Source organism: Pristiophorus japonicus, chromosome 10 (genome assembly GCF_044704955.1).
Source record: "Pristiophorus japonicus isolate sPriJap1 chromosome 10, sPriJap1.hap1, whole genome shotgun sequence".
NCBI classification, from domain to species: domain Eukaryota; kingdom Metazoa; phylum Chordata; class Chondrichthyes; family Pristiophoridae; genus Pristiophorus; species Pristiophorus japonicus.
Window position 1 is genome coordinate 47614970 of NC_091986.1, and position 24933 is coordinate 47639902.

The 24933-nt window shown below is 45.0% G+C and overlaps 1 protein-coding gene across 1 annotated transcript in view; it reads left to right on the top strand.

Annotated features, from left to right (window-relative positions):
- Positions 1-24933, top strand: part of gramd1c (GRAM domain containing 1c) — a 125970-nt gene that overhangs the window by 62840 nt on the left and 38197 nt on the right. The window contains exons 7-9 of the mRNA XM_070891420.1: positions 5268-5410; positions 13688-13791; positions 18496-18657. Of these exons, the coding sequence (XP_070747521.1) occupies positions 5268-5410; positions 13688-13791; positions 18496-18657 (409 nt within the window). The remainder of the gene's footprint in view (positions 1-5267; positions 5411-13687; positions 13792-18495; positions 18658-24933) is intronic.

Here is a 24933-nt window from a genome sequence, read left to right on the forward strand (position 1 = left end):
TCTCTGTCAGTGTCTCTCTCTCTCAGTCTCTCTCTCTATCTCTCTGTTTCTGACAGTGAGGGGAGGGTGGAGGGAGGGAGGAGGGAGGGGGTGGAGGGGGGAGGGGTTGAACAGGGGTGGGGGGAGGCTGAAAGGAGGCTGAACACGGGGTAGGGGGGGGGGAGAGGAGGCTGGACGGAGGCTGAACAAATGATTACTGTAATATGCAGTAACCCCGGACCCTCGCTCCTCCGGTCCCCCACTTGGTATAGGAACCCCTGCTCTCTCCTCCGGCCCTCCGATCATTCTTAACCCCGGACCCTCGCTCCTCCGGCCCCTCAATTGGTATAGGCACCCCTGCTCTTTCCTCCGGCCCTCCGATCATTTCGAGTGCCCTCCAACCCACACTCCTCCATCCCTTCCCATGCTTTCCCCCCCACCAATCACCTCACTGGTCCCCACACCATTCAAAGACAGACTGGGGAAAAACAACACTGCAAAACTGATGACTAGAACTCAAAACTACACTGTATGCACAGAAACCAGTGAAAATACACTCATCAGTGAAAGGATGGTTCCACAGAAGGAGTAGCCATCATTTTCAAAAGAAAAACACTCCCATGGAAAAACGCCCTGCTGAGCCATTGCGCATGCGTGCACGCTGTAACGCACATGCGCAAGGGTGCCGACTGTGAGAAACACGCAGGGCCTTGGCCCCGCCCCCCTGCAGGCTGGGATCGACTTGCTCCGCCCCAGGGAGACTCCGCTGTGCCCTCCAGGATGACAGGAGAATTCCCAGGCAGGATTTCGGCGCGCTTTTTATCCTAGACAGGTCTCGTAAATCTCGCAGGTGCGCCGTTTTCTCCAGCATCGGAAACTTGGGACCTGAGTATCTGAGTTAAAAGCAGAAAATGCTGGAAACACTCAGCAAGTCAGGCGGCATCAGTGAAGAGAGATACAGAGTTAACGTTTCAGGTCAATGATCTTTCGTCATATTTTACTTTTGTACTACATCCACTTGTTCCCCTTTTCTTACCCTGCTAGTTACATTCTCAATAAAACTCTAAAACACGATGTCCCTTTCATAAACCCTGTTGACTCTATCTAATCATATTGGCCTGGAAATCCTGGCCTGCCCCAGGTCCATACTGAGTGTCTACGGACCCGGGAAGACATCGCAAAAGCCAGTTTTCAGCACACAATGCGCATGCGCTGAAAACCGGCTTTTCTGATCTATCAAGCAGGGTGCGAGGACATTTGCAAGGGCAAGATTACGGGATTTACCCATACCTTGCCCAGCAAATGTCCTCAAAACTCTTGTGCCTGATAAAAGCGTAAGAGTTTTAAAACATACAAAAATATAATAAAATTAAATTTAAAAAACGCATTTTATTGTTAAAAGTCCTGCCCACTAAGGTAAGTTTATTTTTAACCCTAATTACAAAACTTTTTTAAAAATCGGAAAAATATATATTTTTTCTAACTTTAATTTCAATTAATTTTAATTATGTGAGGTGTGTTTTTTTATTTTTTATTTTTTATTATGGTGTTTAGTGTGTGGTTTATGTTTCTCATTAATAGCAATGAGAACCCTTGGATACTGAGTTCTCATTGCTATTAATGAGAAAGCTGTGGAATACTGTACTTGATTGGTTGTGCAGTCTGCACCTTCAGCGTCCGAACCTCGAGGTCGGGAGCCGCTTCGCAGCGTGGGAAGAGAAGGCCTCCCCAATGGAATTCCACACTCCTCTGGGACCACCAGGTACTTTCGTAGAAATTTTTCAGTTCCGAGACATCCGCCTGCGGGAAGCTTCCGACCGCAATTTCTGGGCCATTATGATTTTCTAAGTGCCCTGTTGCCACTTCCTTAATAATGGAGTGATAATGACTGATGTCAGGCTAACTGGCCTGTAGTCCCCTGTTTTCTTCCTTCCTCCCTCCTTTCTTGTATAACATGGTTACATTTTCTACCTTCCAATCCATTGGGACCGTTCTAGAATCTAGGGAATTTTGGAAGATCACAACCAATGCATCCACTATCTCTCCAGCTATTTCTTTTAGAAACCTATGATCATCAGGTCCAGGAGATTTGTCGGCTTTTAGATCCATTAGTTTCTCAAGTACTTTTTCAATGAGGTTCCAGAGATTGGGAGAGGGGTGCGAGGCCATGGAGGGACTTGAAAACGAGGATGAGAATTTTGAAATCGAGATGAGTGAGCACAGAAGTGATGGGTGAATGGGACTTGGTGCAAGTTAGGGCACGGGCAGCCGAGTTTTACATGACTTCAAATTTACGTAGGATAGAACGTGGGAGGCCAGCCAGGATTGTATTGGAATAGTCAAGTCTAGGGGCATGGATGAAGGTTTTATCAGTGGATGAGCTGAGGCAATGGCGGAGGCAGGCGATGTTACGGAGGTGGAAATAGGCGGTCTCGGTTATGGCGTCTATCAATTTTATGGTCATCCTTTGCTGGTTTATAAAGCTATCCCAATCCTCACGCTCACTGCTATTCTTCGCAATAGTATAAGGCTCTTTTAATTTAATACTATCCTTAGCTTCTTTAGTTGGCCACGGATAGATCACTTTTCTCGTGGAGTTTTTACTTCTCAATGGAATGTATATTCGTTTAGAATTTTGGAATATTTCTTTAAATGTTTGCCACTGCTTATCTACCAACATACCTTTTAATATCCTACTTAGCCAATGTAATTAGCTTTAAGTTTAAGACTCTAGTTTCGAAGTTAAGTATGTCACACTCAAACTCAATGTGTAATTCTATCATATTATGATTATTCTTCCCCAGAGGATCTTAAACTATGAGATTACTAATTAACCCTGTCTCATTACACAATACAAGATCTAAAATAGCCTGTTCTCTGGTTGGTTCCACAACATATTGTTCCAGGAAACGGTCTCGAATGCATTCCATGAACTGATCCTCCATACTACCTTTGCCAGTTTAATTTGCCCACTCTTTGATTATTACATGCTTCTATTCTAATACTCTGTCCAACAATATTGCTACTGTTAGGGGGCCTATAAAGTACACCCACCAGTGTTTTCTGACCCTTCTTATTTCTTATCTCCACCACCCTTTTATCAATGAAAGGTTATGAGCAGCTCTAATAGAGGCGGTAAAGATTATATGGGGGCGGGGGGGGGGGGGGGGGGTTGATGTAGTATGTTATGTAAAACTATTTGCAGTGGTTAGTGAGTCAGTAACTGGAAAACACTGATTAGTGAGTCAGTAACTGAGTGCAAGAGTTAGTGAGTCAGTAACTGGAGAGCACTAGTTAGTGAGTCAGTAACTGGAGAGCACTGGTTAGTGAGGCAGTAACTGGTCAGTAACTGGAGAGCATTGGTTAGTGAGTCAGTAACTGGTCAGTAACTGGAGAGCGCTGGTTAGTGAGTCAGTAACTGGAAAGATCACCATACTATTTCCTACGTCTCTGGTTCCTACATGGACCACGACTTCTGGCTGTTCTCTCTCCTTTACCGAACATTGGCACCAGGGAAGCAACATCCCTTTCGGGACTCACAGTCACGGCTACAAAAAGGCTGTCCACCCCTCTAATAATTGAATCTCCTGGAAAACTTACCTTGAAATATTAGCACGGATCAGTACAGATTAATACTGATTACAGAAGGTTTTCAGTTATGTCTGGCTTCCAGTGTTTGGAACAAGTGAGCCTAGAAATTATCATTGGCAGTGCTAGTGGACAAAACATTAACCTGTTTGTACGACTCTCCGTTAACCGTTTCTCTTAAATGGTCTTCGAAATGAGGATGTGTGTAAAGATATAGAGCCGGATTTTTGGCTCCTCGCCGCTCCGTTTATTACCCCAGAGCGGTGGCAGAGGTGCTTTGGGTGGACGGTCAATCTCCAGCGCCCCGCAGTGATCGTCTGGTTCGGTTTTGCGGCGGCGCGGATCAGAACCGCCCGGAAGAGCTGCGCCGGTATTGCAACATTCCTGGTTGCAACACCGGCGCGAGTTTTGACTCTTGCCTGACCCATATGCACCGCAGTGCGCCCCGCAGTGAATGCCTGGGAAATCAGGCGGTTCAACGATACCGACAGCGGAGCGGTAAGTAATGGACTCCTAAGGTAAGTGTGATTGTTTTTCCTTTTAAATTTCTTTTGCGATTTGTGTTTTGGTGGCGTGGGCAATGTTTTGGGATTGTTTTTGTTACTTTTTTTTTCCTCCTTCCCCCAAGTGTCTCTTGGAGTGCTGCCGGCTCAGCTCTTCACTTATAGTTTAGTATTTTAACTAATTATTAGGTCTAGTTTAAGTTATAGGTAGATTAAATTAAATATTTACCTGTAATACAAAGCACTACAAGTATTGGAGGCAAAAAGCAGTATCTCCTTCCCCCTCTGCTCTGAATTCCCACTCTCTCCAAATTCCCAACTTTAACACTCTGCTTAGAAGTTCTAATTAACTCTGCAGCAGAGCCAGTTAAGTGTTCACATTTTTTAAGTGAGAATACAAAGTTGACAAAGCTGTGTTCAAATAAAAATAGATCCTAGGTTTTATAAATATGGGCTCAGAGTACAAAAGCAGAGAAGTAATTCTGAAACTGTACAAATCAATGGTTGGGCCATAGTGTTGAGCATGGACAGCTAACCGACAGGATTTATAAAGATGATGGGCTTTAGTTATAAGGTGACACAAGAGAAACTGGGGCTTTTATCAATGGAAGGTTATGAGCAATTCTGATAGAGGTGATCAAAATGATATGGGGGGTTTGATGTGGTATGTCAGGTAAAACTATATCTAGTGGTTAGTGAGTCAGTAACTGGAGAGCACTGGTTAGTGAGTCAGTAACTGATCAGCAACTGGAGAGCACTGGTTAGTGAGTCAGCAACTGCAGAGCACTGGTTAGTCAGTCAGTAACTGGGGAGCACTGGTTAGTGAGTCAGTAACTGATCAGCAACTGCAGAGCACTGGTTAGTCAGTCAGTAACTGGAGAGCATTATTTTAAGATCAGCACCAAACTTTTTTTTTTAACACAGTGGTCTGTTCAGGCTCAGAATGTCCTCCCAGAAAGAGCATTGGAAACATAAACCACTCTAACTTTTAAAAGGAAAGTGGGTAAATATTTGAAAAAGAACATTTTTAAAGGTTATTGAGAAAGGACATGTGGCGAGCCAGCACAGGCATGTTGGGATGGTGGGTCCCTTTCCGTACTGTAAAATTCTGATTCTAGCATTGAAATCATTGACCGAGTGTCTTCATTTATCTGGGACGTAAGCAATTTACTGTGACAAGTTTCTGTATTGTTGCAGACTATGTGTAAAGAGAACCAGAATGGGCAGTACTATCAGATTGATGCAGAGGTGATCACGCACGACGTGCCTTACCATGACTACTTCTATACGCTTAACCGATATTGCATCATTCAGACATCGAAACACAAGTGTAGACTACGGTAAGTTTGCTTTTGTACAGCCTATAGAGGATAACTTGTAATCCGTAGTAGGTATTGCCCATTGTGCCAGAAATAGATTGGTTCCAAATTCCTATTTATACAATTCATTTAATTGCAAAGTCCCCCACTCCCAACCTGACCAGGACATTGTGTTTCTATGGATTTTAGACTATGGTCTTTAGGGAAAGGTGGGATTTCCGTTGAAGCATCGGAAGAGGCGGCAAGACACATTTAAAAGGCTAGAAGAATTTAAAGTGCACATCGTATCTTTAGTAAAGGCCTCGGACTAGTCAGGTTTTGGGGAGCAGGAAGAGGCAATGTCTAGGCGCTCTTCTCTTTAATCAGTGAAGTAGGGGGCTTGCCACTGCTACCCCGGGGTACACCTATGCTGGCGGTCCTTAGGTTGGTGGTATCGGTGGCGACAGAAAAAGGAAATTGGCTGGCTTGCTGGTCACTACCTCCCTGCAGTAATTTGCATGTGGTAGGCAGGAGGGGAAGTCAAGGGGCTTCCTGCCTGGGATGGAAACGCGATGGTAGGCAGAATCCCACACAATTTGTGGCAGAGGGAAAATCCAGGCCTGTGTCTGGCAAAAACCTGGGAAAATATGCATTTCCCAACAGCTAACCAAATCCTGGATATTAACTCCAGTGTAATTGTGATTAAAACTGGGATGTTTTCTGAAGCTAACAATTACCTCCTGGGGAGGACCTCTAGTGTATATACCTTGTGGTCGTGGTTCTGTAACAATGGTTATAATCCAGACCGAATTCCTTTCAATATGGAAATGTCTCACTTTTCATGACAGCATCTCCCATCTACTTAACTCCAAATAGGGAAACTCACTGAGAAACATTTGTGGTAAATCCACAACCACAAGCTCCCAGCAGGGCCGGAGAATCAGGCTAGAATGTTGGAACGCTGGGGCCAATTTTCAACTGCAGTTTAATTGAAGATCATAATTTGTTGATCGGGTTAATTCACTTACGAGTTGAAATGCAAGAACAAACACGTGAAATCAAACGATAAACTAACCTCCATAAATGTAGTCTATCAAACCAGTGGCAAACCATTACTGACATCAATCTATAAATCAGGCTCCACCTTGTCTGACTTAATTTATTAACAAGTTTCCTTGTTAGGTGTTATACGTACACAGTTTCACAATACAGAGGCCAATTTATTATTTTAAAAGCAGAGAATTGTTATTTCAGCATGACATATTTGGATCGCTTTGAAGTTTAAAAACACGGGCTACATAATACATTTGCATTTTAAACCGTCATCTGTAATTCCTGTGGAGATTGCCAGGACTCTTGGAGAAATAGCATAATTGGCTAAAATTGTCTAAAAAGGGCTGCTTATGCTATTCCTTCAGGGTTTCTGCTGATCTTCTGCCAATATTACGGTAGATCAGGTGAACCCCTATTGGCGTTCAGGGCCAACATTCCCCTGAAAGAGAACCTTTATCTTAACTAATTCTTGATTAACACGTATTAAGTGAAACGAGTTGTTTTGAATAACCATTTTGATTTTTACAAAGTGAGTGGAATCCATCTTAGAACTGAATTACTGCAATTTTTAAAACTCTATCTAACTATTTTAACTTTGTTACACACCCAAGTGAACTCCCTGCTCCACCTCCAGAAGACAACTGGCCAGAAAGCTAAGGAAGATCATGACTGATCATGTGTAAATTCCTGTCCCCTCAGTACAGATTCACACGAGACATGTAGTGAAGTCAAGGTCACTCTGGACTTGCACCTTTATTTCACAGCTCTGGAATGCTGCACTTGCCTGAGACCTGTCCTTATATACCTGTCTCTTGCAAGTGCACCCCTGGTGGTAAGATATGCTGGTGGTTACAGGTCATATCTTATTACAGTCATGTATAGCATGTTAGGATACAGTTATATATAATAATGTAAGATACATGACATCACCCTCCCCCAAGGTCTTATTGTCTTTATAGGTTCAGTCTCTCAGGTGGTCTACGCTCTCGCGTGGAGCATCTGAGTTGTGGTTCAGTTGTTTGCCTTGGTGTCTGTTTTTCTTTGGGTGTGGTTGCTGGTATCTCGCCTGGGCTGTCTGTTTCGATTGGTGTGATTGTTGTTGACTCGCCTGGGCTGTCTGTTGGGATTGCCCTTTCCTCAGGTTGTTCCCTCTGTCTGTCCACCAGGTGTGGTGCGAGTTCCACATTGTAGTCTGCCTCTGGTTCCGCAATGTTGTTGGTAAATCTGCTTTTGAATTGGTCTACATGCCTCCGGCAGGTTTTGCCATTGTCCATTTGTACTACCAGTAGCCTGTTTCCTTCCTTGCCCGTTACTGTCCCTGCAAGCCATTTGGGACCCCTGCCATAGTTTAGTGCAAACACCTATCCTATCTCATTCCATCTCCCCCTTGAATTTCTGTCATGGTACTCAGTCAGCTTACGGCGCTTTGCCTCAACGATTTCGTGCATGTCTGGGAGGATTAATGAGAGCCTTGTTTTTAAAGTCCTTTTCTTCAACAGTTGCGCTTGAGGGATCCCAGTCAATGAGTGCGGACGAGATCTGTATGCCAGCAGCAGTTGCGACAGGCGACCCTGCAGCGTGGGACCTTGGATTTTAAGCATGCCTTGCTTAATGATTTGCATTGCTCTCTCCTCCTGGCCGTTGGAGGCCGGCTTGAACGGTGCCGTCTTGATGTGATTTATGTCGTGGTCAATTATAAAATCTTGGAATTCTGTGCTGGTGAAGCACGGACCATTGTCATTGACCAATATGTCAGGGATTCCGTGCATTGTAAACATGGTTGCGAGGCGCTCCACAGTGATGGAGGTTGTCCTCGAGTTTAAAATGGTGCATTCGATCCACTTTGAAAATGCATCTACAACTACGAGGAACATTTTGCCCATGAATGGGCCCGCATAGTCTATGTGCACCCGCAACCACGGTTTGGTAGGCCAGGGCCAGAGGCTCGGGGGAGCCTCCCTCGGGGCATTGCTGAGTTGGGCACAAATGGTGCACCTTCGGACGCAGAGCTCCAAGTCCGCGTCAATACCAGGCCACCAGACGCGGGATCTGGCTATGGCCTTCATGAGAACGATCCCCGGGTGCTCACGGTGGAGCTCCCGGACAAATGCCTCTCTGCCTCGCAGAGGCATGACTACTCGGCTGCCCCACATCAGGCAGTCTGCTTGTAGTGATAGCTCATGCATGCACCTGTGAAAGGGTTTTAATTCCTCAGGGCAGGCATCATGAGCCTCTGACCAGTCACCGGTTAGGACACATCTTTTTACTAAGGATAACGTGGGGTCGCTGGCCGTCCAGGCTCTGATTTGGCGAGCCGTCATGGGCGAACCTGTGGACTCAAAGTCATTGATTGCCATAACTATCTCACAGTCCTGTTCGTCAGACCCTTCCGTGGTCGCCAGGGGTAGCCTGCTGAGCGCGTCGGCACAGTTGTCTGTACCTGGTCTGTGCCTTATGGTATAGTCGTAGGATGCCAGCATGAGTGCCCACCGTTGAATTTGCGCCGAGGCGTTGGAGTTTATTGCCTTGCTCTCGGATAGGAGGGACATGAGGGGCTTGTGGTCGGTTTCTAACGCGAACTTGGCCCCGAAAAGGTATTGGTGCATCTTTTTGACACCATACACGCACGCGAGCACCTCCTTCTCTACCATTCCGTACCCGCGCTCCGCCCGCGAAAGTGACCTGGAGGCATAAGCTATGGGTTGTAATTTGCCCGCACTATTGACATGTTGCAAAACGCACCCGACCCCATCACGCTGACGCATCGCATGTGAGAACTAGCTTTTTATCTGGATCAAAGAAAGTCAAAACACTGTTGGAACACAGAAGGTTGCGTGCTTTATTGAAGGCGCGTTCCTGGACGTCCCCCCAAAACCAATCGCACCCCTTCCTGAGTAGCACGTGGAGAGGCTCCAGCAGCGTGTTTAAGTTCTGCATAAAGTTCCCAAAGTAATTGAGTAGCCCGAGAAAGGCGCGCAGTTCTGAGACATTCCGGGGCCTGGGTGCCAGGCGAATTGCTTCTGTTTTGGACTCTGTTGGGCGGATTCTATCAACGGCAATCCTTTTGCCCAAAAATTCAACCTCGGGTGCGAGAAACAGGCACTTGGATTTCTTAACTCGTAGGCCTACCCGATCCAACCGCTTTAGTACTTCCTCCAAATTACGGAGCTGGGAGTCGGTGTCCCTGCCCGTGATAAGTATGTCGTCTTGAAATACAACCATCCCCGGGATGGACTTGAGCAGACTCTCCATTTTGCGCTGGAATATAGCAGCTGCCGACCTGATGCCGAATGGGCATCGATTGTACATGAAAAGGCCTCGATGTGTGTTGATGGTGGTGAGTAGCTTGGATTCCTCGGTCAATTCTTGCGTCATATACGCAGATGTGAGGTCTAGTTTTGAGAAAAGTTTACCTCCAGCCAATGTGGCAAATAAGTCCTCCGCTCTGGGCAGCGGGTACGGTCCTGTAGGGAGACTCTGTTTATGGTAGATTTGTAGTCCCCACAGATTCGTACGGATCCATCAGGCTTCATGACTGGGACGATGGGACGTGCCCAGTCGCTAAATTCCACAGGTGATATAATGCCTTCCCGCAGAAGCCTGTCTAGTTCGTGTTCAGTCTTTTCCCTCATCACATAGGGTACAGCTCTGGCCTTGTGATGGACCAGTCTAGCATCCTGTGTGATGTAGATTTTGACTTTGGCCCCTTTGAAAGTGCCCACACCTGGCTGAAAGAGATGTTCAAATCGCTTTATAACTGTTGAGCTCTAATAACATGGCATGGATATCATTCCATTTCCAGTTTAGTTTTGCCAGCCAGCTTCTCCCCAGCAGTGCTGGGGGGTCTCCGGGGACAATCCACAGGGGAAGTCGGTTCACTGTCCCTTTGTGTGTGACAGAGAGCATGGCGCTGCCGAGGACTGGTACGATTTCTTTGGTATAGGTCCTTAGTTTGGTGTCGACCCTTGTGAGTTTTGGTCTGTCTCTTTTATGCGGCCACAGTTGTTCAAATTGTTGAGCGCCCATGAGAGGTTGACTCGCTCTCGTATCCAGTTCCATGTTGACAGCTATCCCGTTGAGTAGGACCCTCATCATTATAGGAAGCGTCCTGTTGTAGGAGCAGCGGCCATTGATCGTGTTGACCCGCTGTACATCGGTGTCCCGGGTACTGTCCCCACCGTCTTCTGGTCCGCTTTCCAACCCAATCGATTCGTATACCAGCCGAGCTGCCGTTTTTTTGCACATGCGGGCCAAATGTGTATTCACAGTTCCTATAAACAGCTGCTGAAATCGACATCCCCTTGACGAGTGCCCACCCCCTCACCTCCAGCACAGACTGCTTCTATTGTTTCCAAAGAATGAACTGCGTCTGACTGATCTCTCTTGAGCTTCTCTCAGTTTGTAGTTGATTGCTCGCATTGTGGGTTCATGAGGTGTGAACGGCCGTTCCTGTGGCCCTTGATGGCTTCTGGCGCCACTGCCTGCTGTCGAGAGCCTGTTCTCCTGGTTTTGTCTGTGTGTGGGGGTAGCAGCTTGTTTAATGCTGTGAACTTCTTGTTCCGATATTTCGTTAATTGTCGTATCTGCATTGTAAATCAACTTCGTTTCTTCTTCCCCTGCCAAGAATGTCTGTGCAACCAGTGCTGCTGCCTCTAAGGTCAGGTTCTTGGTCTCTATGAGCTTTCAGAATATGCCTGCGTGGCCTATTCCTTCAATGAAAAAGTCTCTCAGCATTTCTCTCCTCAGTTCATCAGAGAACTCACATAAACGAGCCAACCTCCGAAGTTCCGCCACAAAGTCGGGTATGCTCTGGCCCACACAGCGTCTGTAGTTGTAGAACCTGTGCCTGGCCATGTGTAGGCTGCTCGCTGGCTTCAGGTGGTCTCTTACCAGTGTGCTCAATTCTTCAAACGACTTGCTCGCTGGTTTCTCGGGTGCCAGCAGATCCTTCATTAAAGCGTATGTTTTCGAGCCACAGCTGGTCGAGATGGGCTCTTCTCTTGTCTGCTTTGTCGTCTCCTAACCAGTCTTTGGTTACAAAGCTTTGCTGGAGCCTTTCTATGAAGTCCTCCCAATTGTCTCCAACATTGTACTTTTCATCTGATCCGTTGTTCGCCATTCTGTGGATTCTGTAATCCCGTAATCCGTCGTCACTGTAAAGTCCTGTCCCCTCAGTACAGATTCACACGAGGCATGTAGTGAAGTCAAGGTCACTCTGGACCTACACCTTTATTTCACAGCTCTGGAATGCTGCACTTGCCTGAGACCTGTCCTTATATACCTGTCTCTTGCAAATGCACCCCTGGTGGTAAGGTATGCTGGTGGTTACAGGTCATATCTTATTACAGTCATGTATAACATGTTAGGATACAGTTATATCTAATAATGTAAGATACATGACATCATGTGCTTAGCCAGTGTCATTATTAATCAGTAAAGTTGTTAGATATGTTCAATGCCTCAAGTGCCTCCACAATAGGGCTTGAAAGCAGGATCTCTTACAGGTAACAATCTTCAAGCTTTTCAGGATTCATCTCTCACTTCTGAAGCATACGTCTTCAGCACTACAGCCAGGATGTTGTTGAGGCCTATAGCCTTTGCTGTGTCCAGTGCAGTTAGCCATTTCTTGATGATATATAGTGGAGTGAGGAATATGCCGGTCCATGAGGTTACAGATTGTAGTGGTATACAAGTCTGCTGCTGCTGATGGCCCACAGTGCCTCATGGATGTCCAGTTCTGAGCTGCTAGATCTGTTCTAACCCACTTAGCACAGTGGTAATACCACAAGACACAATGGAGAGTCGTCTTACTTCTACTTTGCTTACTGTTCCCTCTACATATGGTTGAACTAAATCCAATATTGCATTACTCCTTGTGGGTTCCTTAACCTACTGTTTTAGAAGAGTCCCTCATGATTTCAATTAATTCACGTTTTCATGACGACTCTCCCCATTGTACACTCCAATCAATATGAGGAAGATTGGAAAACCTCAGGATTAGTACTGAAGACTTGGAACCCATCTGCCTAATCCCACAAAACTGGATCAACCTCCCATTGATTTGTTGGCCTGCACCATATTCCTATTACTAAATGTTTCCATTTACTACCCTTTAATTCTATCCAAAGAGACTTGTACCACTTTCAGCATCCAGCTCCATTGTATCTAATCCATCTCCAACAAATAATACCGCTCAACCTCCTGCTTTACCTCTCCTTCTCCGGTCTTTCCTATAGCACACAAATCCTGCCCCGTCATTGTTTGATTTCAACCAGGTTTCAGTTACTCCAAGATCTATTTTCTCCCTATGTACCAGCACTTATCACTCACCCATCTTATTCCTTAAACTCGTTGCACTGATGTAAGCACAATTCATGTTATCCTTTAATATCCTTACTCTGGCTTTCCTAATTATTTTTAACTTGGTCTGCTCTGCTTTCCTCTCCACCACCATCCTAGTTTAAATCCACCCTCATTGCCTTATCTATGGTATCCCGCTGGTTCAAATGAAGTACGTCCCTTCTGAACAGCTTCCCTCTGTCCCACAACTGGTCTCACTGTCCTACGAATCTGAAACCCTCCCTCCTGCACCATCTCTCAAGCCATATATTAATGGATCTAATCTGCCCTTGCCTAACCTGACTGGCAGGTGGTACAGGAATGAATCCTGAGATTACCCCCCTTGATGTCATGCTCCCCAGCCTGGACCCTAGCTCCTCATACCACCTCCATACTATTTCCTACGTCTCTGGTTCCTACATAGACCACGACTTCTGGCTGTTCTCCCTCCTTTTCCAAATGTTTTTTCACCCGCTCTATTATGTCCTTCACCCTGGCATCAGGGAGGCAACACACCTTTTGGGACTCACAGTCACGGCTACAAAAAGGCTGTCCATCCCTCTAATAATTGAATCTCCTGGAAAACTTACCCTGAAATATTAGCACAGATCAATACAGATTAATACTGATTACAGAAGGTTTTCAGTTATCTCTGGCTTCCAGTGTTTGGAACAAGTGAGCCTAGAAATTATCATTGGCAGTGCTAGTGGACAAAACATTAACTTGTTTGTACGACTCTCCGTTAACCCGTCTCTCCTAAATGATCGTCAAAATGAGGATGTGTGTAAAGATATATTTTCTCTTTAACTAGATTTAGCTTTGAATCAATCTAACTTGTCAAATGATTCACTTTTATAGATTAGACATAATCTGATGCCTTAAAAACACTCCTAATTTTCCTTCATACTTACTATTTTTTGATTGCAGAGTTTCAGCAGATGTGTGCTACAGAAAACACCCATGGAGTTTGGTGAAGTCCTTCATACAGAAAAACTCATGGAATGGATTAGAAGATTACTTCAAACACTTAGGTTTCTACTATATTTTAGTACTTAATACACTAGTAGATGTGATGTACATTGGATGGTCAACACTGGAAGGGAAGACCATTCCCCGACAGTTAAGTGTGTAATTGGCTTCCCCCCGTGCCTTAGTGAGTAAATATTTGAAGTAAGGTGGTACTAAGCCATGCAGACCAGAGGGTGCAGGTTCAATCTCCAGTCTGAATTAATCGATCTCAGTAATTGGAGTGTCACAATTGCCTCCGGGCTACAGAGTGTTCTGAAGGAAAATCAGGCCTGATTCCATTCCTGATTGTTATGCACTGACTCCTGCTGGAACGTGCATCTGTGAGGATACTATTGGGCTTGACTCACTGACCTTGTCCAGGCTCCTATATGAAGATTGGCCACCTGCATAAGATACAAGAGAGCTGTACCTCATCCAAGTGAGTTAGCCCCTTCAGAAGAGAGCGCAGAATAATGAGTATGGACAAAAACGGATTTGTTCATTGCTGCCACCTGTAATATATATATAGCTCCACCCAGTGGACCTCTGTGCCATTGCAGCCATTGCTGTTTACAACATAAAGAGGGAGTCACCTGACAGGCTTCTTGAAGTTATCAGCCATCTTACAGCCTGTGTGTGTTTGTGAGGTCGTACCGAAAACATAACATGGGTGACGAGGATAGGATAATTGAGAGGAAGCAGCATGCAGCGGCCTGGCCCAGAAATCAGTGCGGTCCCGGCCTGCAAGACCATCAGCAGGCCGGGGCCATTGGAGGGAGCAGCATGTGGCGGCGTGCCACTTCAGGGAGCAGTGCGTCCTGCTGCAGGAGGGCGACAGCTGACTGCAGTGCAGTCAGGCACAGCAGGAGTGGTGAGATCAGGGCGACAGAGTGGCAAGAGTTTGTAGAGAGATGTGATCGGGGCCCAGCAAAGTCGTGAGTTTAGGGCCAGATGAGGTGAGGGCCCAGGGGCAGCACGGGCCAGCCCACACTGCGATATGGGTACGCACTAGGCCCGTGCAGCAGAGCTGGTCTCCAGTCATCTTGGTTAATCCTTGCCACTGGAACAAGACATAGCTCTGTCAAATCCGTGTGGTGGCTGGTGTGTAACTGTCACCACACGTTAAAAAAATCCACGCACAGCATCTTCCACCCTTCAAGATGTAGTTCGGGATCCAGAATATTAGGTCCTTCATTGAAACACCTGTGAACTCATCCTTTTTCGGCGTGGAAGCAAGTCATCCTTGTTTCGAGGGGCTGCCTATGATGATGAGGATAATCGGATAACCAAGCTGAAACTTTTGTTGGTGGATGATTCAGCCAACTGACAGAGACTTTGAGAGCTTCTCAGTTTTGATTAACAGCTACAAATCCAAGGTAAATTACAAGCACACTTGTTTGAACTGTCAGACTCCAGATGGCCGTGCCTATGGAAATAATAGGGCGCTTGGGGGAGTTTCAACGCGACCGTGAAAGTTTTGGAGCATATGTGGAGCGGCTAGAAATATTTTTTACCACAAATAGTATCATCAAAGTCCCTGATGATGAATACCATATATGGTGTTGGAAAGAAAATGGGCGATTTTTTAAATTGAAGCAGGGCCCAAGGTGTATGTGCTTGTGAAAAATGTGCTTGTGCCTGTCACTTAAACAGAATCTAACTAAGTTAGAACAGCACTGCAGCCCTGAGCCCCTGGAAATTGCTGAAAGTTATCGTTTCGGAACACGAGATCAGTTAACCGATGAAAGTATCAGTGAATACATTGTAGCATTAAAAAAGCTATCTATTCACTGTAATTTCAGGAACTTTCAGGACCGAGCATTGCGTAACCGCTTTGTTTGTGGGATGAAAAATGATGCGATCAGAAGAAAGTTATTGACAACTCCTAACTTGACTTTTGATTTAGCTTGTCAGACAGCTATGTCAATGGACATGGCCGACCAATATTCCCGAGAATTTCGTACCATTTTCAGTCGTCAGACAACCGAGTGAATCGCCTGCAGGTTAAAAGTAAAAGGCAGTCGGGCCCCAAGGTCTCAGCAACTGGCCAAGGGTAACAGAGCATTGAAATCATGCTATCGGTGCCTGGGACAACACATTGCTCAAAGTTGTCCATATGTGAAGGCAGAGTGTTTCTTCTGCAGGAAAACTGGGCATCTTGTGAAGGCATGTCGACTGAAGGGTAAACCAGCTTTCAAAGCTTATGAGTAGAAATCCCCAGAGACTACATAGCATAGAAGAAAAACAACAGAACGAGGAGGTTTTAGAGCTACACATCATCAGGAGCACGACGGTATCTAACAGCAATTCGAAAAGTATCATCATCCACATAGATGCTGCAAGAACTAAGATACCCATAGAAATCGATATTGGTGCATCTGTGTGTGCAGTACCGGAGTCGCTATACCTCGACAAATCGTGTGATTTTTCATTGGAGTAATCCAAGATAGAGCTGCAAGGCTACTCTGGAGAGAACATTCCTGTGGTAGGTTGTATCACCGTACCGGTGAAATACAAGGATCAATTTCAGAGCTTGCCTCTAATAGTGGCAGGAGACAAGCCTGCCATACTAGGAAGAAATTGGTTGGGATCACTGAAGATGGATTGGAGTGAGATTTTTCATGTTGAAACGAGATTTGCATCAAAGGATGATGTCATCAAAAAGTATCCAAGGGTGTTCTGTGAAACACGCAGTCCAATCCAAGGCTTCAAGGCGACTACAGAAGGACGCTAGACCAGTTTACTGCAAGCCACGTCCCGTACCATATGCACTCAAAGAGAAAATTGAGCAAGAACTCAAAAGACTAGAGACTGAGAACATTATCTCTGAGATAGACCTATGTAATTGGACTATACCCATTGTTGTTGTATCTAAGTCCGATGGTAAGGTAAGGTTGTGTGGTGATTATAAAGTAACCGTAAACCAGGTTCTAGAGGGTAATCTCCCCAATACATTGCTGAATATAGAAGATTTGTTCACAACACTGACAGGGGGTCAGATCTTCTCAAAGTTGGATCTTACGAATGCCTACTTACAACTTGAACTAGATGAGGAGTCCAAGTCATGCTTGATTATAAATACTCATTTGGGCCTATATCAATTTAAGAAGCTACCATTTGGAGTGTCTTCCACCCCTGCCATATTCCAAGGGGTGATGAACCAGATTTTGCAAGGTATTGAAGGGGTAGTATGTTATTTAGATGACATACTAATTTCAGCATCAAACAGGAAAATTCATAATAACATATTGAATGAAGTCCTCAAACGGCTAGAGAAGCACAGAGTACTAGTGTCTGCTCGCATGTGTGAGTTATTTCAAAACTCAGTGGAGTACTTAGGGTACAGAGTAGACAAAGATGGTTTACATCCAACCAAGGGAAAGCTGGATGCAATCAGAAATGCACCCACTCCCAAGAATGTAACTGAACTTCGATCATTTTTGGGTCTTTTGAATTATTATGGGAAGTTCCTACCAAATTTGGCTACAGTATTACATCCACTGAATGAATTATTGAAAAAACAGGTCCATGAAAGTGGTCAGGAGAATGCGACACAGCATTCAAGGAGTGTAAAAGCAAATTGGTAGAGAGCACCATGTTAGTTCATTATAATGTATCTAAAGAGATCAAGCTAGCATATGCTGCCTCTCCGTATGGAGTTGGGGCAGTAATCTCTCATGTACTATGTAGTGGGGAGGAGAGGCCAATTGCTTTAGCTTCACACACTCTCAGTGCCAGTGAGCGTAATTATGTGCAAATTGAAAGGGGAGCTTTGGCATTCATTTTGGGGGTCAAGAAGTTCCAGAAATTCTTGTATGGTCGTAAGTTTACCATCGTTATGGACCATAAGCCCCTGATAGCAATCCTCCATCCAAAGTCCCCAGTTCCAACATTAGCTGCAGCCCGAATGCAGAGATCGCCTTTGATTTTGTCAGCATATACAGATGATATTGAATACAAACGATCAGCTGATCACAGTAATGATGATGCTATGTCTAGATTGCCTTTCCCATCACGTTACACCTGATAGTGAAGAACTGTTCTATTTTTCATACATTGATGAAATGTCAATCACAGCTGAAGAGATTGGTAGAGCAACCAAACATGATCCAGTGATGTCAAAGGTGTATGATTACATCGCAAATGGCTGGCCAAACCAGGTAACAGAGAAAGATATTCATCCATTCTTCATTCGTAGGAATGAATTATCAGTCGATAAAGATTGTATCATGTGGGGTGTAAGAGTGGTTATGCCAAATAAATTCAGGTCCAAATTATTCAGAGATCTTCATGACCAGCACCTGGGAATGTGCTTGATCTGTGTGCGTTTGTAAGGTCGTACCGAAAATATAACACCACCTCCCCATAAAAAAGGACTGATTATGCTCATCAGCTTCAAAACAAGAAGCCTCCCCTCTTTCCCTTTAAAGTTATTTTGCCTGGTACCAGGAAATCCCTCACATATTCTATCCACTCTTCAACTTGCTTATTGTGGCACAAGAACATGTTACCCAGGCAGAATCTCTCGTGTTGTTTATTGTCAGAATGCTTCTCATTCAGTCTGTATGTTGCTTGTGTATAAACAGAAGTTATGCTTTTCTAAACAAACAAGTATCCTACAAACATTCTCTATTATTACTTTTGGGCCGTTTGAAATTTTAAATTGATGAAAATATAATTCAAAGAAAGAAGACTTCTTCAACTTCATAGACTGTCTCATTTTACAGAATCGGACCTGTTGACTGAAGAAGCATTGGACAATCCAAACTCTGCAGAACTGGGTCAGCCTGGACTTCGAAGGCGACGCCGAGTGTACAGCCGGTGCCATGCAGACCAGATTACCAGCTTACCTCTTCATCTGGATGTAGATACAAGAGAAGTGTACACAGGTAGTGTATTAGTTATGATTATTTTACTGTTGGTTCAGTCAGATTTAGGTAAAGGTGACTGATATTTTAGGATAAATTAAAGTAACCACTTTGAATGAAAAGAAGCCACCGCCCCCCCCCACCCCCCCCCCCCCCCACCCCCGACTTGCATGTGGAAGCTTGCAACATGTCTGTTCAGTTAAGCCAACTGTTGGGCTTCATGAATGAAAACCATTCTATTGTAATGGCAATATTTATTGACTCAAAGCTAACATGGCTGCAAAATCAAGAAGTTTGCTATCTGAAGGCTGGCCTCTCTGGTAACCCATCCCAGGACCAATTAAATCAACATTCTAAATGGCTTGTGTTAATTCTGGGAGGAGGTTACAGACCTTCATCGTCGCTGGGTCAAAATCCTGGAACTGCCACCCGAAAAGCACTGTCAGAGTACGTTCGCCACATGGCCTGCAGCGGTTCAAGAAGGCAGCCCACCAACACCTTCGCAGGGGCAATTAGGGATGGGCAATAAATGCAGGCTTTGCCAGTGACGCCCACATCCCAGGAATGCATAAAAGCGCCTTTCACAACCACGGGATGTCTCAAAGCGCTTTACAGCCAATAAAGTACTTTTGGAGTGTAGTCACTGTTGTAATGTGGGAAACGCAGCAACCAATTTGTGAACAGAAAGCTCCCACAAACAGCAATGTGATAATGACCAGATAATCTGTTTTAGTGACGTTGATTGAGGTATAAATATTGGCCATGACACTGGGGATAACTCCCCCGCTTTTCTTCAAAATAATGCCATGCGATCTTTTACGTCTACCTGAGAGAGCAGACGGGGCCTCCGTTTAACATCTCATCTAAAACATAGAAACATAGAAACATAGAAAATAGGTGCAGGAGTAGGCCATTCGGCCCTTCTAGCCTGCACCGCCATTCAATGAGTTCATGGCTGAACATGCAACTTCAGTACCCCATTCCTGCTTTCTCACCATACCCCTTGATTCCCCTAGTAGAAAGGACTTCATCTAACTCCTTTTTGAATATATTTAGTGAATTGGCCTCAACAACTTTCTGTGGTAGAGAATTCCACAGGTTCACCACTCTCTGGGTGAAGAAATTCCTCCTCATCTCGGTCCTAAATGGCTTCCCCCTTATCCTTAGACTGTGTCCCCTGGTTCTGGACTTCCCCAACATTGGGAACATTCTTCCTGCATCTAACCTGTCTAACCCCGTCAGAATTTTAAACGTTTCTATGAGGTCCCCTCTCATTCTTCTGAACTCCAGTGAATACAAGCCCAGTTGATCCAGTCTTTCTTGATAGGTCAGTCCCGCCATCCCGGGAATCAGTCTGGTGAACCTTCGCTGCACTCCCTCAATAGCAAGAATGTCCTTCCTCAGGTTAGGAGACCAAAATCTACACAATACTCCAGGTGTGGCCTCACCAAGGCCCTGTACAATTGTAGCAACACCTCCCTGCCCTTGTACTCAAATCCCCTCGCTATGAAGGCCAACATGCCATTTGCTTTCTTAACCGCCTGCTGTACCTGCATGCCAACCTTCAATGACTGATGTACCATGACACCCAGGTCTCTTTGCACCTCCCCTTTTCCTAATCTGTCACCATTCAGATAATAGTCTGTCTCTCTGTTTTTACCACCAAAGTGGATAACCTCACATTTATCCACATTATACTTCATCTGCCATGCATTTGCCCACTCACCTAACCTATCCAAGTCGCTCTGCAGCCTCATAGAATCCTCCTTGCAGCTCACACTGCCACCCAACTTAGTGTCATCCGCAAATTTGGAGATACTACATTTAATCCCCTCGTCTAAATCATTAATGTACAGTGTAAACAGCTGGGGCCCCAGCACAGAACCTTGCGGTACCCCACTAGTCACTGCCTGCCATTCTGAAAAGTCCCCATTTACTCCTACTCTTTGCTTCCTGTCTGACAACCAGTTCTCAATCCATGTCAGCACACTACCCCCAATCCCATGTGCTTTAACTTTGCACATTAATCTCTTGTGTGGGACCTTGTCGAAAGCCTTCTGAAAGTCCAAATATACCACATCAACTGGTTCTCCCTTGTCCACTCTACTGGAAACATCCTCAAAAAATTCCAGAAGATTTGTCAAGCATGATTTCCCTTTCACAAATCCATGCTGACTTGGACCTATCATATCACCTCTTTCCAAATGCACTGCTATGACATCCTTAATAATTGATTCCATCATTTTACCCACTACCGATGTCAGGCTGACCGGTCTATAATTCCCTGTTTTCTCTCTCCCTCCTTTTTTAAAATGTGGGGTTACATTGGCTACCCTCCACTCCATAGGAACTAATCCAGAGTCAATGGAATGTTGGAAAATGACTGTCAATGCATCCACTATTTCCAAGGCCACCTCCTTAAGTACTCTGGGATGCAGTCCATCAGGCCCTGGGGATTTATCGGCCTTCAATCCCATCAATTTCCCCAACACAATTTCCCGACTAATAAGGATTTCCCTCAGTTCCTCCTCCTTACTAGACCCTCCGACCCCTTTTGTATCCGGAAGGTTGTTTGTGTCCTCCTCAGTGAATACCGAACCAAAGTACTTGTTCAATTGGTCCGCCATTTCTTTGTTCCCCGTTATGACTTCCCCTGATTCTGACTGCAGGGGACCTACGTTTGTCTTTACTAACCTTTTTCTCTTTACATATCGATAGAAACTTTTGCAATCCGTCTTAATGTTCCCTGCAAGCTTCTTCTCGTACTCCATTTTCCCTGCCCTAATCAAACCCTTTGTCCTCCTCTGCTGAGTTCTAAATTTCTCCCAGTCCCCGGGTTCGCTGCTATTTCTGGCCAATTTGTATGCCACTTCCTTGGCTTTAATGCTATCCCTGATTTCCCTTGATAGCCACGGTTGAGCCACCTTCCCTTTTTTATTTTTACGACAGACAGGAATGTACAATTGTTGTAGTTCATCCATGCGGTCTCTAAATGTCTGCCATTGCCCATCCACAGTCAACCCCTTCAGTATCATTCGCCAATCTATCCTAGCCAATTCACGCCTCATACCTTCAAAGTTACCCTTCTTTAAGTTCTGGACCATGGTCTCTGAATTAACTATTTCATTCTCCATCCTAATGCAGAATTCCACCATATTATGGTCACTCTTCCCCAAGGGGCCTCGCACAACGAGATTGCTAATTAATCCTCTCTCATTACACAACACCCAGTCTAAGATGGCCTCCCCCCTAGTTGGTTCCTCGACATATTGGTCTAAAAAACCATCCCTTATGCACTCCAGGAAATCCTCCTCTACCGTATTGCTTCCAGTTTGGTTAACCCAATCTATGTGCATATTAAAGTCACCCATTATAACTGCTGCACCTTTATTGCACGCACCCCTAATTTCATGTTTGATGCCCTCCCCAACATCACTACTACTGTTTGGAGGTCTGTACACAACTCCCACTAACGTTTTTTGCCCTTTGGTATTCTGCAGCTCTACCCATATAGATTCCACATCATCCAAGCTAATGTCCTTCCGAACTATTGCCTTAATTTGCTCCTTAACCAACAATGCTACCCCACCTCCTTTTCCTTTTATTCTATCTTTCCTGAATGTTGAATACCCCTGGATGTTGAGTTCCCAGCCCTGATCATCCTGGAGCCACGTCTCCGTAATCCCAATCACATCATATTTGTTAACATCTATTTGCACAGTTAATTCATCCACTTTATTGCGGATACTCCTTGCATTAAGACACAAAGCCTTCAGGCTTGTTCTTTTAACACCCTTTGTCCTTTTAGAATTTTGCTGTACAGTGGCCCTTTTTGTTCTTTGCCTTGGGTTTCTCTGCCCTCCACTTTTCCTCATCTCCTTTCTGTCTTTTGCTTTTGCCTCCTTTTTGTTTCCCTCTGTCTCCCTGCATTGGTTCCCATCCCCCTGCCATATCAGTTTAAATCCTCCCCAACAGCACTAGCAAACACTCCCCCTAGGACATTGGTTCCGGTCCTGCCCAGATGGCACCTCCAACAGTGCAGCACTTCCTCAGCACTGCACTGGAGTGTCAGCCTAGATTTATGTCCTCAAGTCCCTGGAGTGACTCAGAGATGAGAATGCTACCCACCAAGCTGACAGTAAGAAGGAACAAACGAACCCTCCACCACCACCCCACCATGTTCAAAATGCAAACTCCCATAGCGCCTGATTGCGATAAGCAAGTGTTTGCAAAAAGTGGGCATTGCCTCAAAAAATTTGGGTACCTTCTGTATGTCCATGCATATCCTATTGCACTCCTTTGCTCTCCCTTCCCAGAAGACAGGATGTCAAGAGTAGCTGAGGTCTGCACAAGGCTTCATAAAGGTTACCTGACTTTCATTATAAGAGACTAACTGAAAGAAAATTAAATAGATGAAATAGTTATAAAAGCACTAAAAGTGTGCCTGTTAATGGGACAGACTTTAAGCAGAATGGAGGTGAATTGGGATAGAACCAATTCCACCCCTAACTTGTTGCAATGGGGAAGTGTACATTGACGTGTCTTCCATCCATCCCAACATCAACAGTGTCAGCTGTGGAGCTTTTGCTGTTCTGCAGTTCCTGCTCAAACCTCTGGGCCAAATGCCACGTGCTAGTCAGAGTAGGAATTGCAGGATAGTTCAGATGACTACGTGGCTTGAGGAATAGTGCATGGGAGAGGGATTCAAATTCCTGGGACATTGGAACCGGTTCTGGGGGAGGTGGGACCAGTACAAACCGGACGGTCTACAACTGGGCAGGACCGGAACTGTTGTCCTCGGCGGAGTGTTTGCTAGTGCTGTTGGGGAGTGTTTAAACTAATATGGCAGGGGGATGGGAATCTATGCAGGGAGGCAGAGGGAAGTAAAAACGGGGCAGAAGCAAAAGGAAGGAAGGAGAAAAGTAAGAGTGGAGGGCAGAGAAATCAAGGGCATCAATCAAAAAGGGCCACATTACAACATAATTCTAAAGCCTGAAGGCTCTGAGTCTCAATGCGAGGAGCATTCGTAATAAGACGGATGAATTAAACAAGCAGATATCTGTTGACGGATATGATGTAATTGGGATTACGGAGACATGGCTCCAGGGTGACCAAGTCTGGGAACTCAACGTCCAGGGGTATTCAACATTCAGGAAGGATAGACAGAAAGGAAAAGGAGGTGGGGTAGCGTTACTGGTTAAAGAGGAGATTAACGCAATAGTAAGGAAGGACATTAGCTTGGATGATGTGGAATCTATATGCATAGAGCTGCGAAACAGCAAAGGGCAGAAAACGTTAGTGGGAGTTATATACAGACCACAAAACAGTAGTAGTGAGGTTGGGGATGGCATCAAACAGGAAATTAGGGCTGCGTGAAATAAAGGTATAGCAGTTATCATGGGTGATTTTAATCTACATATAGATTGGGCTAACTAAACTAGTAGCAATACTGCGGAGGAGGATTTCCTGGAGTGTATAAGGGATGGTTTTCTAGACCAATATGTCGAGGAACCAACTGGAGAGCAGGCCATCCTGGACTAGGTCATGTGTAATGAGAGAGGATTAATTAGCAATCTTGTCGTGCGAGGCCCCTTGGAGAAGAGTGACCATAATATGGTAGAATTATTCATTAAGGTGGAGAGTGACACAATTAATTCAGAGACTAGGGTCCTGAACTTAAACAAAGGTAACTTCAACGGTATGAAGCGTGAATTGGCTAGGATAGACTGGCGAATGATACTTAAAGGGTTGACGGTGGATAGGCAATGGCAGACATTTAAAGATCACATGGATGATCTACAACAATTGTACATCCCTGTCTGGCATAAAAATAAAATGAGGAAGGTGGCTCAACCGTTACTAACAAGGGAAATTAGGGATAGTGTTAAATCCAAGGAAGAGGTATATAAATTGGGCAGAAAAAGCAGCAAACCTGAGGACTGGGAGAAATTTAGAATTCAGCAGAGGAGGACTAAGGGTTTAATTAGGAGGAGGGAAATAGAGTATGAGAGTAAACTTGCAGGAAACATAAAAACTGACTGCAAAAGCTTCTATAGATATGTGAAGAGAAAAAGATTAGTCAAGACTAGTGTAGGTGGAAATGGCAGATCAATTGAATAAATACTTTGGTTCTGCCTTCACTAAGGAAGACACAAATAACCTCCCGAAAATACGAGGGGACCGAGGGTTTAGCGAGCAGGAGGAACTGAGGGAACTGAGATAATCCTTATTAGTCAGGAAATGGTGTTCGCGAAATTGATGGGATTGAAGGCCAATAAATCCCCAGGGCCTGATAGT